This window comes from Microcebus murinus, chromosome 11 (genome assembly GCF_040939455.1).
Source record: "Microcebus murinus isolate Inina chromosome 11, M.murinus_Inina_mat1.0, whole genome shotgun sequence".
Lineage (NCBI taxonomy): Eukaryota > Metazoa > Chordata > Mammalia > Primates > Cheirogaleidae > Microcebus > Microcebus murinus.
In genome coordinates this window covers 10,390,754-10,404,414 of record NC_134114.1, presented here as the reverse complement: position 1 = coordinate 10,404,414, position 13,661 = coordinate 10,390,754, and the positions used below count along the sequence as shown (strand labels likewise).

Genomic DNA, 13,661 nt, shown 5'->3' with positions numbered 1-13,661 from the left:
GGGCATCATGCCACAGTTTTCTAGCATATTCAAATAAAATTACTAAAAGACTATGCTAAATGATGACACACTGCAATAAATGTAAGAATATAACATGAATATCCTACAACCCATGTTCACAAGGTCATTGTGAATAAAATGAGTTGATATGTACAGAACAATTGGTCCAATACTGATCTCTTGATGAACATTCTGTGAATCTCCCTTTATGCCCACAGATTTAACTCAGAGTCCAATTCTGATAGGTATTTTTCCTATGATTCATTTTACCCACCAACACTTGTTACTTATATGCAAATTTATTCATATTTTTACTTAATTGTCTTTATTAGAATTTAAATTTCCTGATGGCAAGACCTCAATGTGAATATTTTTATGTGCTTCGTTTTCCAAATGACTAGTATTAAGTGAGGCATACTGCTCCCAATTACCTTATCAGATAACTGTTTTTGTTTTTCTATAGATATTTTTTAATGTGGTAAAAACATATTAAATTTATGATTTTAATTATTTTCAAGCGTACAGTTCAGTAGTGTTAAGTATATTTACAATGTTGTGAAACAGATTTTCATAACTTTTTCATCTTGAAAAACTGAAACTGTATGCCCACTAAACCAGTGGTCCCCAACCTTTTTGGCACCAGGTATCAGTTTCATGGAAGATAATTTTCCACAGATGGGGAAAGGGGAGTGGAGGAGGGAGCTCAGGCAGGGATGAAAGTGTCGGGGAGTGGCTGTAAATACTGATGAAGCTTCACTTGCTCACCTGCGGCTCACCTTCTGCTATGTGGCCCATGTTTCCTAAGTTGGGGACCGCAGCACCAAACAACTTCTCTTTTCCTCCTCCCTCAGGCCCTGGTAACCACCATTCTAATTTCTGTTTCTGAGAATTTGACTACTTTAGATACCTTATATGAATGAAATCATACAGTGTTTGTCTTTTTGTGCCTGACACATTTTACTTAGCATAATGTCCTCAAGGTTCATTCATGTTGCAACATGTGACAGGATTTCCTTCCTTTTTATGGTTAAATAGTATTCCATTGTGTGTATACGCCACATTTTGTTTAACCATTTGTCTGTCAGTGGGTGTTTGGGTTGCTTCCACCTCTTGGCTACTGTGAATGGTGCTGTTATGAACATGGGTATGCAAATATCTTTTTGAGACCCTGCTTTTAATTCTTTTGGATATATTCCAAGAAGTAGGATTACTGGATCTTATGGTTGTTCTATTTTGCTACCATTTAATTTTTTGAGGAGCAGCCGTACTATTTTCCACAGTGATTGGGTGATTGGATTTTAATTATTCACTTTATATTAATATATGCTGAAATTTGGCATGATTGAGCTTTTATAAATACATACCGAAGGAAGGATGAAGTTGGTGGCCAAGCTTCCTGATTTATCCTTATTCTTCCTCCCAGAGGTAATCCTGATGTGTGGTTGCTTTTCTTCCTCCTCAAAAGACACCTATCTACCCACTTATATATGGATATATACGAGACAGTCATGAGTGAGGTCCCAGTTTAATTCTGGTTCTGAATTTGAATTTTAGCTTTAGAGATACGAGCAAATTTCCTTATGTATGATTGATTAAGAAGAAGCTCAAAGGGACATTTGTACTCCAAGAGGAAATTTATTCCTTTTCCCCTGTCAAGCTATGTCAGTTAGTTCTGATCTAAGGGCTTAAGCTAATGATGGTGGATGGGAGGAAGCTTTTGGATATTCTCTATTTGCTCAAAAAGTATATCTATAAAGAAATTTATTGCTCCATTGGTTGAGTTTTCCAAAGGAAACCAGCATGTATTCATTATTGTGAATAGGACTTCTGTCAAATTCGTATAGCTTCCATGAGTAGGTCAATATTGAAAATAAGCCCAGCATATTCACATTTGTCAGGTACATTATGACTTTGGTCTGCGTAACATTCTGTCAGTACTTCGGACCTTGGGAGCAGCAAAAAGAGCTAACCCCACGGATACGGAATCCATGATTGTCATGCGAGTACTACGAGACATGAATCTTTCTAAACTGGTAAGATTCACAGATGGAAATGTTCCACCCACTTAAATATCAGTTCAACTAACTAAGCACAAATAAGACTTAGAAATATTTATTTAAATTGTTCATTTAAAATGCCTAATTATCAGACAAAGTGCTGAAAAGCATAACTTTATACTTTTTCAGAAGTTCTTTTTGTAATGACTCCTATCTACTCTAAAATGTGCCTATTTCAACAGAATTGAAGTGGATTTAAAAAAAAAATCCTCATGTTAAGGTTGTAAATACCTTGAATCATTTTTGCATTTTAGAACTAAAATGTCGCCTTTAAAGTCTGTAGAGCCTGGTAGGAAATTGTATGTAAATTTTATGACTATGTAATAATTTCACACTCTTGTTTCATAGTAGAGACTGATGATAATCAATGTCTAATATCAGTGGATATATTTACAGGGAAACAAAATAAAATATTTTTATTTCAAAATAAAAGTATGAACCAAGTTCCAATTCATGAATTTGTTTACTATTTCTCACTTAAAAAATTCTTTTCAATTTAAATTAGAAATTGTGGACTATAACGTATCCCCCTAAACTGGCTATTTTATGGAAAGAAAGTAGCAGAAAATTTATCATGCAGGCAGTATTTTCTTCCCTTTCATTTTCTTGTTTTTTCGCCTTCCTTTTTCTCCCCTTCCTTAATTTTTTTTAATTAATAATTTATGGGAAAGATGAGGAAAATATTACTCAACTTCATAAAAGGTGATATTTTATTTATTAATGGTCACATTGAAATAACCTGGACTATGTTAGGCATTTTCAACTTATCTTTATCTTGCTATGTTTGTGTCAGAATAATTGGTCGCATTTCCCATTCTTTTCTTTTTTAGATTGATGAGGATGAACCCTTATTTTTGAGTTTGATTGAAGATCTTTTCCCAAATATTCTTCTGGACAAGGCTGGTTACCCTGAGCTGGAAACAGCCATTGGCAGACAGGTAATAATAATACATTGCACAGGGCGGCATCCTCTGAATCGAATGGGAGTTAGGTGGCACTGCTGTGGTCCAGACCTGTGGGCTCCACAAACAACACTGAGACTGCAACTGCTGTCTTAGGAGAGGCCAACACACACCACTGATAGAACTCCCCCTGCCCTGGGGTCTCCTCCTGCCACACAACCACTTGTCCAGTTAGTCATGTGCAAGTGGCCCTGTTATTGAGAGAAACCATCACACGCCAGATTCAGAAATGAAATGCTATTGCGGCGCAGCTGGCTGCCTTAACCGAGCTTGGCTTGGCTCTGCCTTCGCCCTGGCGTTTGCCACGTTGCCTTCTCCCCAGACTCCTGACTCTGAGCGTTATCGGTAGTGATTTCATGTGGCCTCTCGGTTATTGTTCTTTTATTCCCCTGGGCACTTGTGGTTTCTTCTTTGGGCTCTGGAACTGGGGGATCCACCCCGTGTATTTATCATAAGGTGTCTGGACTTCTCATAATACTTGGTACAGCTTTAACTTTTTATAGTGTTCCTAGGAATGAAAATGAATCATGTGAAATTTGTGCCTCATTTGCCTTTTCTATGAAGAAGAATTTCGAAAAAAATGTTGTTTTATAGAAATGGTGATTAACTCATATTTATAAACTACATTTAAATTCCTTGAAAATATTTGTAATAAAAATCAAATGTGGTAGTACTTAATGTATATTTTGTTTCCAAAAAATCAGTATAGAAAAGCCTGAATTTCCTGATCAGGTAAAAGAGATTATTTTTTCTGTAAATGGTTTCTTTATCTTTTGGCTAAACTAATTGTAGCACTACCTAAAAAGCTAAGTATTAAGTAATTTGTAAAATGACTTACATTAGTAATTTGTAGCACATAAAAAATCTGATGAGCAAATACATAGCATATGGATTATTGATAAATGGATTATTATCCAAAATTATTTAAGTAACATTAAAATCATTGTGTTCAGTGAGTTCAAGCATGGCATAGTGGTTAAGCACATATACCATGGAGTTGAATTTATTGGGCTCAAATCCCAATTTTATAACTTTACAAGTTGATCAACTTGGGCGAACTGCTTAGTCACTCTGTGCCTCAATTGCCTTATCTGTAAAATGAAGGTATTGATAGTACCATTTTCATCGTGTTATTAGGAAGATTAATCTTACAATAGTGTTTGCCAAGAGTAACTCCTATACACATATTAATAAATAAAACCTATGCAGTAGACTTACAAAGATAGCTTGAAATTTATACGGAATTCCAATCAACCTGGTGTGCTATCAGTTTTTCCAGTTATATGCATCATCTTATAAATTAAAAATGTAAAATACATTTTGCCATTTGGATCTTTATTTTTAAGTTGATTCTCAGATGCGCATTCAATAAAATGTTAATGTAAATGTATTCAATTCCCAAAGACAAATGCAGCTGTTTCTTATTAGCTTGGGATAACATTTTGATTACATTCAGCCTGATTTTGTCTATGTATATATGTATTTTTTTGTGCGGTATTTTTTATCACGGTAAAATGTACAACTCAAACTTACTATTTTAACCATTTTTAAGTGTACAGTTCAGTGGCCTTAAGTGCATTCAGATTTTTGAGCAACCATCATCACCATCCATCTTTAGAACTTCTTTTCATCTTCCCAAATTGAAACTCTGTACCCATTAAATAATAAATACCCCTCCCTATATATATATATATTTTGCACAATGTTGAATCAAGATCATTGTTGATGTGTTCCAACGTGGGGGTTTTGTTATGTTTTCAGGTTGAAGAAGCTGGTTTAATCAACCATCCTCCTTGGAAACTGAAAGTCATCCAGCTGTATGAAACGCAGAGGGTGAGGCATGGAATGATGGCCCTGGGGCCCAGTGGGGCTGGGAAGACCACCTGCATCCACACCTTGATGAAGGCCATGACAGGTATGGGGCAGCCAATCTTATTGCCTTGGGGGACGCATATAAATAGGTGTGATGCATGTGACTACTCTAGAGGGACACAAAGGCAGACACATTAAAATAGTTTTATAGGAGGGAATGCCACTTGGCTTATCATTGGTGACATTTTAGGGATAACCTATTATATTGATGGACCAGACAGGCAAAAACCCCAACACTTTTCAAGTGAGTTTTTGCTCTGTGCCATGTGTTTTACATAAGTTATGTAATTTAATTTTCACAGTGATCTTGAGAGGTGGCTATAATTATCCCCATTTTGTACAAAAATCAAGGCTCAACTTCAGAAACACCCAAGGTCGCAAATATGGTACATGATGGGACTCAGAGTTAAGGTCAGGGCCCACTAACAAAAAACCTAGAGTTTTCCCAATATACTAAGCCACTTCCCAGTAAATACAAAATACAACATGCTATCTCCCAATAAACATAAAATAATTCCAATCCCAACTCTTAAATTCTATGTGCTGAAATCATCCTAATAATAAATCATCTTGCCACCTGGAATCAGATATATTTCTGGTGAAGTTAAATAAACACATTTCCTTTCCAGAAGTCCTCAAGCCTTACCTAGAAGATCATCCAAGGATAACGGGCATTTCTGCTCTCATAATTATTCTTGTATTCTCTGGTTCTGATCAGACGTTGGACACTCTCTTCCTAAAAATATCAGCAGCCTTTAGGCGTGGCAGAATTGAGTTTCAAAATGTCAGAACTTTGGCGGTTGGAGTACAACATATATAGTGCCACAGGGGAAAAGTGCCTGGTTGGGTTTTCAATCAGCTCACGGAAACCTGGTGCACTGCTACTAGTGCAATACTGGTATATGTCAGTGGTTGCCAGAGATTGCCTTGCATATGTTGGATTTAGTCTCTGTTTGCTCAAGTAATGAATGAAATGAATTCTGCCTATCGGATCCCTACCAGGGGTCCCTCAGACTGAGTTACACGATGCTCTCACTCAGCACCTACCTCCACCAAAACTGAGAACTCACACCTGCAGGACTTATCACATGTTTTTTTTTTTTTTCTATGTCTGGTATTAAGATCCTGTTATGGGATTTTTATGTTTTTAAATAATTATTTTCTCTCTTGAATTATGCTTAATATATCTTTGCTGCAGTTATGAAACTTTTATTGACAATAAACTACAGATGCACCTGTTACACTGACTTGAACAAAATGAGCACTAAATATTAAACAATACAGATACATTATGTATAAAATGCCTCAATTATGTAATCCATATGGCATCACTGATTTTGGAGAAGTTCCTTGCAAAGATGAATTAATTACTAGACTATTTGCTGCTTATTAACTTGTTCTTGGCTTTAATACATAGGACAAACATTTCTCTTAAGTAACACATTGTTTCTTGCTGAAAACTTTAATGATCCAAAAGATTGAGAAGATAATTGGGTTGAACTTCTATTAAATGAGTACAAAATTCATGTATGGTATTTGTGCCCTGATTCATCACACATATGATCATCAAGTGTCTTTATATTTGGTACCTTAACGTTCTGTTAGATTCTGTACTAGAAGCAAGAAAACAGGTGTGAAAAGCATGGCTGTGTCTTCAAGGATTGTGAAGTGCAGAGAGTGACATAATTGTAATTCAACACTGAATTGCTGTGAGGAAGACTTGGGCAATTATGCTGTGAGCAGAGGTGAAGGAGATCAGTAAATTCTCTAAGGAATTAAAGAATGGTGTGTGGATCAGGCATTACTTCCTCTGAAGCTTGAAGTTGGAGTAGCAGATTGATAAAAAGCATTCTTAGCAGGAAGAGCCACCTATGTAAGAAGAGGGATTGGAGGGATGAAATGCAATTGGTGTGTGGGGTGTGGTGGGCGTGATAAGGCTGCATATGGGGTGTAGCAGATGCTACTGGTGCCCAGTGCCATGCCCCGCTGGCTCTCCGCTGCTGTAGATGAGGCTGTGTTGGGCAGTGTCCTCTGCTTCAAGAGCCAGCAATATCACCCAGCTTTCTGGCCTTGGGATTTTGCTTGAAGCCAGGGAACTGGCTCAGCCTGGAAGAAGGGCTTAGGTGGGGGATTAATGTCCCTGAAACAGCCATACTCTCACCCAATGGGGGAGAAGAGTTGATGGCAAAATTCCTGCCTCCTGTCTTTCAGAAAGATACTACCTCTGTGCCCAGCTCAGCCATGCACCCTTTGTTGGCTTTCTTTTCTTTCCTGCTTCACTCTCTCTGTCTCCTCACTCCAGACTCCCAGCACCCATGCCTTTGTCTTGGGCTCTGTTTTCAAGAGAATCTAAATTAGGACAGTAGGTGTGGGTGGCATCAGAAGCATTGTGGGTCACACTGAATATCCAGGATTTATTCTGTAGGTGACAGGAAGCCCAGTGGCTGGGGATGGGCATGATCACCTTGGTGTGTAGAAAACCATCCTGTGGCCACGTGTAGAACAGATTAGGGGGCAGGAGGGGTGGTCTCAGTCCATGAGGAGGTGACAGCAAGGTCTCAGTCTCAGGTGACAGAAGGTCTCAGTCCATAAGGAGGTGACAGCAAGTGGAGGTGCCCATTTTAGGGCAGAGTCCACGAAGGTGAGGGGAGTAGGACTGAGTCGTGAAATGCCCAGGAGGAGAATCAAGGGCAATTAGTTTAACCAACATTGTGAAAGTCAAGCATTTTCTGTTTCTTTGAATATGCTTGTAAAAATGCTATGGTATTTTAAATGAAAATGATGAGATTCTACTTATTATGACAATGAAATAATTTTCAATAGTTTCTCTGGTATGGGCAAGCAGATAAAGCCTAATTTTCGCCTGTTTGTGAACTGTCATACAAGTGTCAGATGACAGTGGACCATCATACACTTTTTAGACTTTGCTGGCCTTTTGTAAAGTGTGATTAGATTAAAAAAATTAGTGTTGCCAGAGTCTTACCGATATCATCTATTGCAAAAGCTGAACAGTGGCTAAGCGAACTTTCATAACCATGAATTTTTACAAATAATTACTCTGATTGTTTTTGTGATTTCTAAAAAGGCGAAATGTGGTCTTATTTTCGAAGTGGGTATTTTAGGATTCTCCAGAGAAACAGAATCAGAAACACACATACATGTGTGTGTGTATCTATATGGGGCGTTTGTTATGAATAATTGGCTTATGTGCTTATGGAGGCCAAAACGTCCCACTATCTTCCATCTTCACACTGGAGACCCAGGAAAGCTGATGGTGTAATTTAGTCTGAGTTCGCGGCCCAAGAACCAGGAGAGCCAATGGTATAGATTCCAATCTGAGGGCTGTAGAAGATGTGATGAAATGTCCCAGTTCAAACAGACAAGCAGGGAAAAAAGGGGTAAATTCTTCCTTCCTTTGACTTTTGTTCTATTGGGGACTCAAAGCCTGGATCATGCCCACCTACTGTGGGGAGGGCAGTCTACTGAGTCCACAGATTCCAGTGTTAGTCTTATCTGGAAACTTTCTCACAGTCGCACCCAGAAATAATGTTTAATCTGAGCACCCTGTGGCCAGCCAAGTTCACCGTTGCAGTGGGGTTTAATGTACTGTCTTTTCTCATCTGTATATGTATGTATTTATCTATCACACAGTAAGTACTGTTTTAGCATTTATTTTTATCATTTTATAAGGTAAACCTTATTCTTCACTCTTCTGCTCATTAGCCATGGTTATACACAGAATCCCAGACCATTCAAGAATAGGTAATGTTTAAAAGATTTGAATACATTTCTCGAGTTTGGCCACAAAAGAACTGGTCCTTGATTCATACAAAATTCATTTATCTTATATTTTACAAGGTGAGCAAGAAAACCGTATCAGTAAGTCAAAGCTGATAATGGAGAGAATGAGGCCTCTTCTAGGTGATATTTCAGGCACAAGATTTAATCTAATATTCTGTAAACCAAAGATTTTTCGAGCTGTGAAATTTAGAGATTTTCTATAGTATATTAGTACTTTCCAGCATGGCATCCTTTTTCTCCACTAAGTAATATGCATTTTTTATTACAGAAGATATAAAAGTGCTTTAGTCAATAAAGTATAATGAGGCTAATTATGATAACTTGGAATGCAGTAAGATATATTTCAGTGTAATTTTGCATTTTTTTATAGTTTGAGCACCTGCTGACAGAACACCACAAATTAGTGCAATATTGCTTACTGATGGTTCACTCCACAACTGAGATATTTAAAATCTGGATTTACTTGGTACAGATTGTGGAAAACCACACCGGGAAATGAGGATGAATCCCAAAGCAGTTACTGCCCCACAGATGTTTGGTCGGCTTGACGTGGCTACAAATGACTGGACAGATGGGATATTTTCTACCCTTTGGAGAAAAACATTGAGAGCAAAGAAAGGTAGAAGGATAAACCACAAGTATTATTTTTGACATGTACTTCTAAATAAAATTCTTGCTGGTTGTATCGAATTAGTAAACAACTATATCCTCCATATAAAATCTTAACCAAGACCAAGAGGTCATAAATCAGAAAGATATTTGAAATTGAAATAGTGAATGTTGAAATAGTGAAATTGTTGGTTAGCATATTTTAAATCCCCCCTTTCTGGAACAATTTTTTGAAATAATATTTCTGCACCCCAGCGATATCTTAGAATAAAATAGAAAAAGCTGTTAAGGAAAATTGATAGTATTGAATAAGGTGATTTTATCATAATCATTTTCACTGACTATTTTACAAATGTTATTCTTGTTAAAGCACAGACTATTTTTTTTAAAAAACTGGTTCCCCTATAAAATCATAGCAGAAAATGGGTTTGGAATTCTCTAGGGAGAAAATTGTGTATATCAAAAATGAAGCCTACGTTGAACTAACATTATTCTGTGTAGATGGACACTGGTGTTTGGTTGTTTAAACAAACTCATTAAAAAGTAGTGGTTCAATCTGAATAGCCTCTCACTTATAAACTCTGTCAATGGAACACAATGTTCCCAGAATATAAACTCTGAGGGAAGAAGTGATAACAGCTCTGCTCTCATTCTGTTTTTTCACTCCTGAGTGAGGAGGAGAAAGGCACAGTGAATACAATTGCAGGGAGAAAGAACAACACAGGAAAGGGAGGAGATATTTGGTTTTCCTTCCTGAGTCTACCATTTGGGCAACCATGTTATACTGAAAAATGTTTAAAGTAGCTCCACTGAAGTTCTTACTTAAAGAACGTAGCTGGTCAAGCTAACATTAATTATCAGAAGACAAATGAAAAATGCTTAATTTCTAAAGTGTGCTCATATTAGAAATTATTGTTCTATTGGAAAAGAAATCAAATTTTGCTTGTGATTTGTTCCAGTTAATCCAATGTAATCACAGACCCAATTACCAAATGTTACCTCAAAGAATAGGAGCTCAGAGAGTTTTTTTTCCCTTTCTCTATAAAAAAGGCAACATATGCTTTTTCTTTCAAAGTGACTGGTGATTAGATCACAATTTTACTTGAATTGCTAGTTGAATGAGCTTGATTAGGATTTTCAAAGCATTTTGTTTGAAATAGACTCTTCCACAGTTGTTGCAAAGACAAATTCAATCTACAAACTCTGTCATGGTGTTGGTGAGTAAGAGTAGCTAGTAGTTAAGAAATTAAGAGGACCATTACTATTAAATCAAATACCTAAACTTATAATAGCATTCTCGTTGGAGCATTCTGCTGATGTTTGTCATGTTCTCTACCTCCCAATAATCTCCTTACATGACTCCTGTTAGGTGTTGTCCACAGTGTCCCACTCTGGACTTCTCTATCAGGGACACTTATGACCTCCCGCTTGTCAAATACAAATGTCCAATTCTCAGTCCAGTCCTGCTCTCAGCATCAGCACAGTTCATGATACCCTTCTTGAAACACTTCTGTCACTTGGCTTCAGGGATTCCTCCTCCTGTTAGCTCTTTTCCCATCTCTGCTTCCTCGAGAGGTCTGGAAGAAGAAGGAGCCAGCAAAGGGGACCATGTCGGGAGTCTAAAAGTTATGACTCCTCTGTCTTCAGACCTCCTGTCTCTTTCTCTACACTTATTCTCTACACTAGATGAGATATACCCAGTCCCATGGCTTTGAATTTCATCTCTATACTGATGGCTTTCACATTTTATTTTATTTTTTATTTCAGCATATTACTGGGGTGCAAATGTTTATGTTACATATATTGCCTTTGCCACACCTGAGTCAGAGCTACAAATCAATACATGCGTGGATTAATAAAATGTGGTATATGTATACCATGGAGTTCTACTCAGCCACAAAAAGAGGTGATCTAGCACCTCTTGCATTATCCTGGATGGAGCTGGAGCCCATTCTACTATGTATCACAAGAATGGAAAAACAGGCTTTCACATTTTATCTACAGCTGTGACCTCTGCCCTGAATTCCCAGCTCAACAATTCCACTGGGATCTCTGTTGGGCACCTCAGACTTAATGGGAGCAAACCAGAGTAGATGCCATAGCTCTGTCTTTCCTACTGCACTCACATACTTCTCCCCTCTTTTCAGCCTTCTTACTGATCCTAGAACATGGTCACCTTATCAGGCTGGCTGCTGTCACAAAGTGCCATGGCCTCGGTGGCTTATAAACTATAGACATTTGTTTCTCACAGTTCTGGAGGCTGAAAGTCTGACATCAGGGTGCCAGCATGGTTGAGTGCTGGTGAGGACCTCCTTCTAGGTTCCAGCTGACTTCTCACTGTGTCCTCACATAGCAGAAGGTCAAGGGAGCTCACTGATGTCTCCATATAAGGCACTCATCCCATTCCAGAGGGCTCCATCCTCATGACTAATCATTTCTCACATGCACACCTCCCAATACCAAAATAAACACCTTGGAGATTAAGTTTCCATATATGAGTTTTGAGGGGACATAAATATTCAGCCCATTGTATTACTCTAAGCTTGTGGCTGTATCAGCGTCTTTGCACTTTCTATTCCCACTGTCTGTAAAATTCTACCTGTGGATCTTTACATCACTTCGTCCTCATTCTGGAATATTTCATTGACCGCCTTACCCCATGCTGTTATCCTGCTTAATTTTTCTAATCTTGTACATTTTTTATTTGTTTGCTCATCATCTCCACCACTTAGAACATAAAGTCTGTGGAGACAGGACATCGTCTTATTTACCAAAATATCCCTAGCCCCTAGAACAGAGCTCACATAGAAGGTGTTCAAAGAATATTTCTCCAATGAACAAATGACTTTTTGATTTGATTATGGGCCTTAAAACAACTGCTATATAAAGAACTTAAAAGGTCCTATGTGATGAAATAAGGTAATCATTTAGATCAAAGCTTAATTTAAAAATTAATTAACATTACATCAAATTACAATATATGCATATGTGTGTATGTATGCTTTCTTCCCCTCTTGGTGGGGTATTCTAGGGGAACATATCTGGATAGTTCTTGATGGGCCAGTAGATGCCATCTGGATTGAAAATCTGAATTCTGTTTTGGATGATAACAAAACTCTAACCCTTGCCAATGGTGATCGCATTCCCATGTCTCCAAACTGCAAGATTGTTTTTGAGCCTCATAACATTGACAATGCTTCTCCTGCTACGGTCTCAAGAAATGGAATGGTTTTCATGAGCTCTTCTATCCTTGATTGGAGTCCTATTCTTGAGGTATAATTGAATCCTTCTTTTGTATAATTAAAAAGGAAAACAGATCCTTCAGCATTCTTGTAATGTGAATGCCAATTTTTTTTTGCAGATGGCAGTGTAATTGCTATTTTATGCTAATGTTTATAGAAGATCCTTAAATGCACTGGGATATTCAAACCCTGATTGCCTCTAACAGGTTTCTTCAGTACTTTTCTAATCATTTTAAAACTGGGCTTTCCAACCTGTGGGTGGTAGAGTAATTGCCAGACTTGTATGAATCAATAATTTCACCAAACTCTGTCTGAGGGCTGAATAAGTAAAATTTAATTTGATCACTTTGGGGATTCATGACATTTTTAAAAGGAACTCATTCAGATAAAGTTTGGGAATAACCACCTTAGAATATTAACTTGAAGATAGTTTATTAAAATTGCATATAGGAATTTTTATGAGATTCCGTAGTCATAATATTAGTTTTAAGTTTATATATGGAAATAATATTTCAGATAATATCTCTTCAAGTCATGACCAGGTATATTATTTTATTACCACCAATATATTCTAGAATATATTTATTAGAATTATAATTAAATACTTAGAATACTTAGATATTTTACTAAATAAATGTTATAATGTAAGGCAGAAAGCTTATTAGATAAGCCACGTGGAAAATCTTTTGTGAAATAGTTTGTCAAATTTATTATTTTCATTTACATAAGTTTTTTAAAGATGATTTTGATTGAGAACTTATGAATTCATAATTTAAATAAATCAGATGTTTACTTTATATTGCCATTACATTTTTTTAACTTTTATTTCTATATGGAGAATCCTAACTTTTTATTAGTGTATTTCCAGAATTTATACAACTCTGGGTTGCAAAAGGGTTTAGATTTGGTATGAAGATGTGAGGAAAGAGAGGATTATATAGCAAAGTGATACTGACATATAGTTGAATGTGTCACTAAAAATACTTATAAAGGTTTCAGATTTCACAATGAAATGATCCGTTTATTAAGGAGAATAAAAGCAGAGAGTTTCAATCCTGACTATGCAAAAGTAGTAACCAATAGTGTTCTTTAAAATACAGAAGACTGGGTTATACTAC

General features: G+C 37.0%; 1 protein-coding gene across 1 annotated transcript in view; it reads left to right on the top strand.

The window, feature by feature from the left end:
* DNAH5 (dynein axonemal heavy chain 5) overlaps positions 1 to 13,661 on the top strand; it is a 259,158-nt gene that overhangs the window by 141,631 nt on the left and 103,866 nt on the right. Inside the window, exons 39-43 of the mRNA XM_012790275.2 lie at positions 1,899 to 2,033; positions 2,888 to 2,995; positions 4,781 to 4,934; positions 9,165 to 9,311; positions 12,333 to 12,574. Of these exons, the coding sequence (XP_012645729.2) occupies positions 1,899 to 2,033; positions 2,888 to 2,995; positions 4,781 to 4,934; positions 9,165 to 9,311; positions 12,333 to 12,574 (786 nt within the window). The remainder of the gene's footprint in view (positions 1 to 1,898; positions 2,034 to 2,887; positions 2,996 to 4,780; positions 4,935 to 9,164; positions 9,312 to 12,332; positions 12,575 to 13,661) is intronic.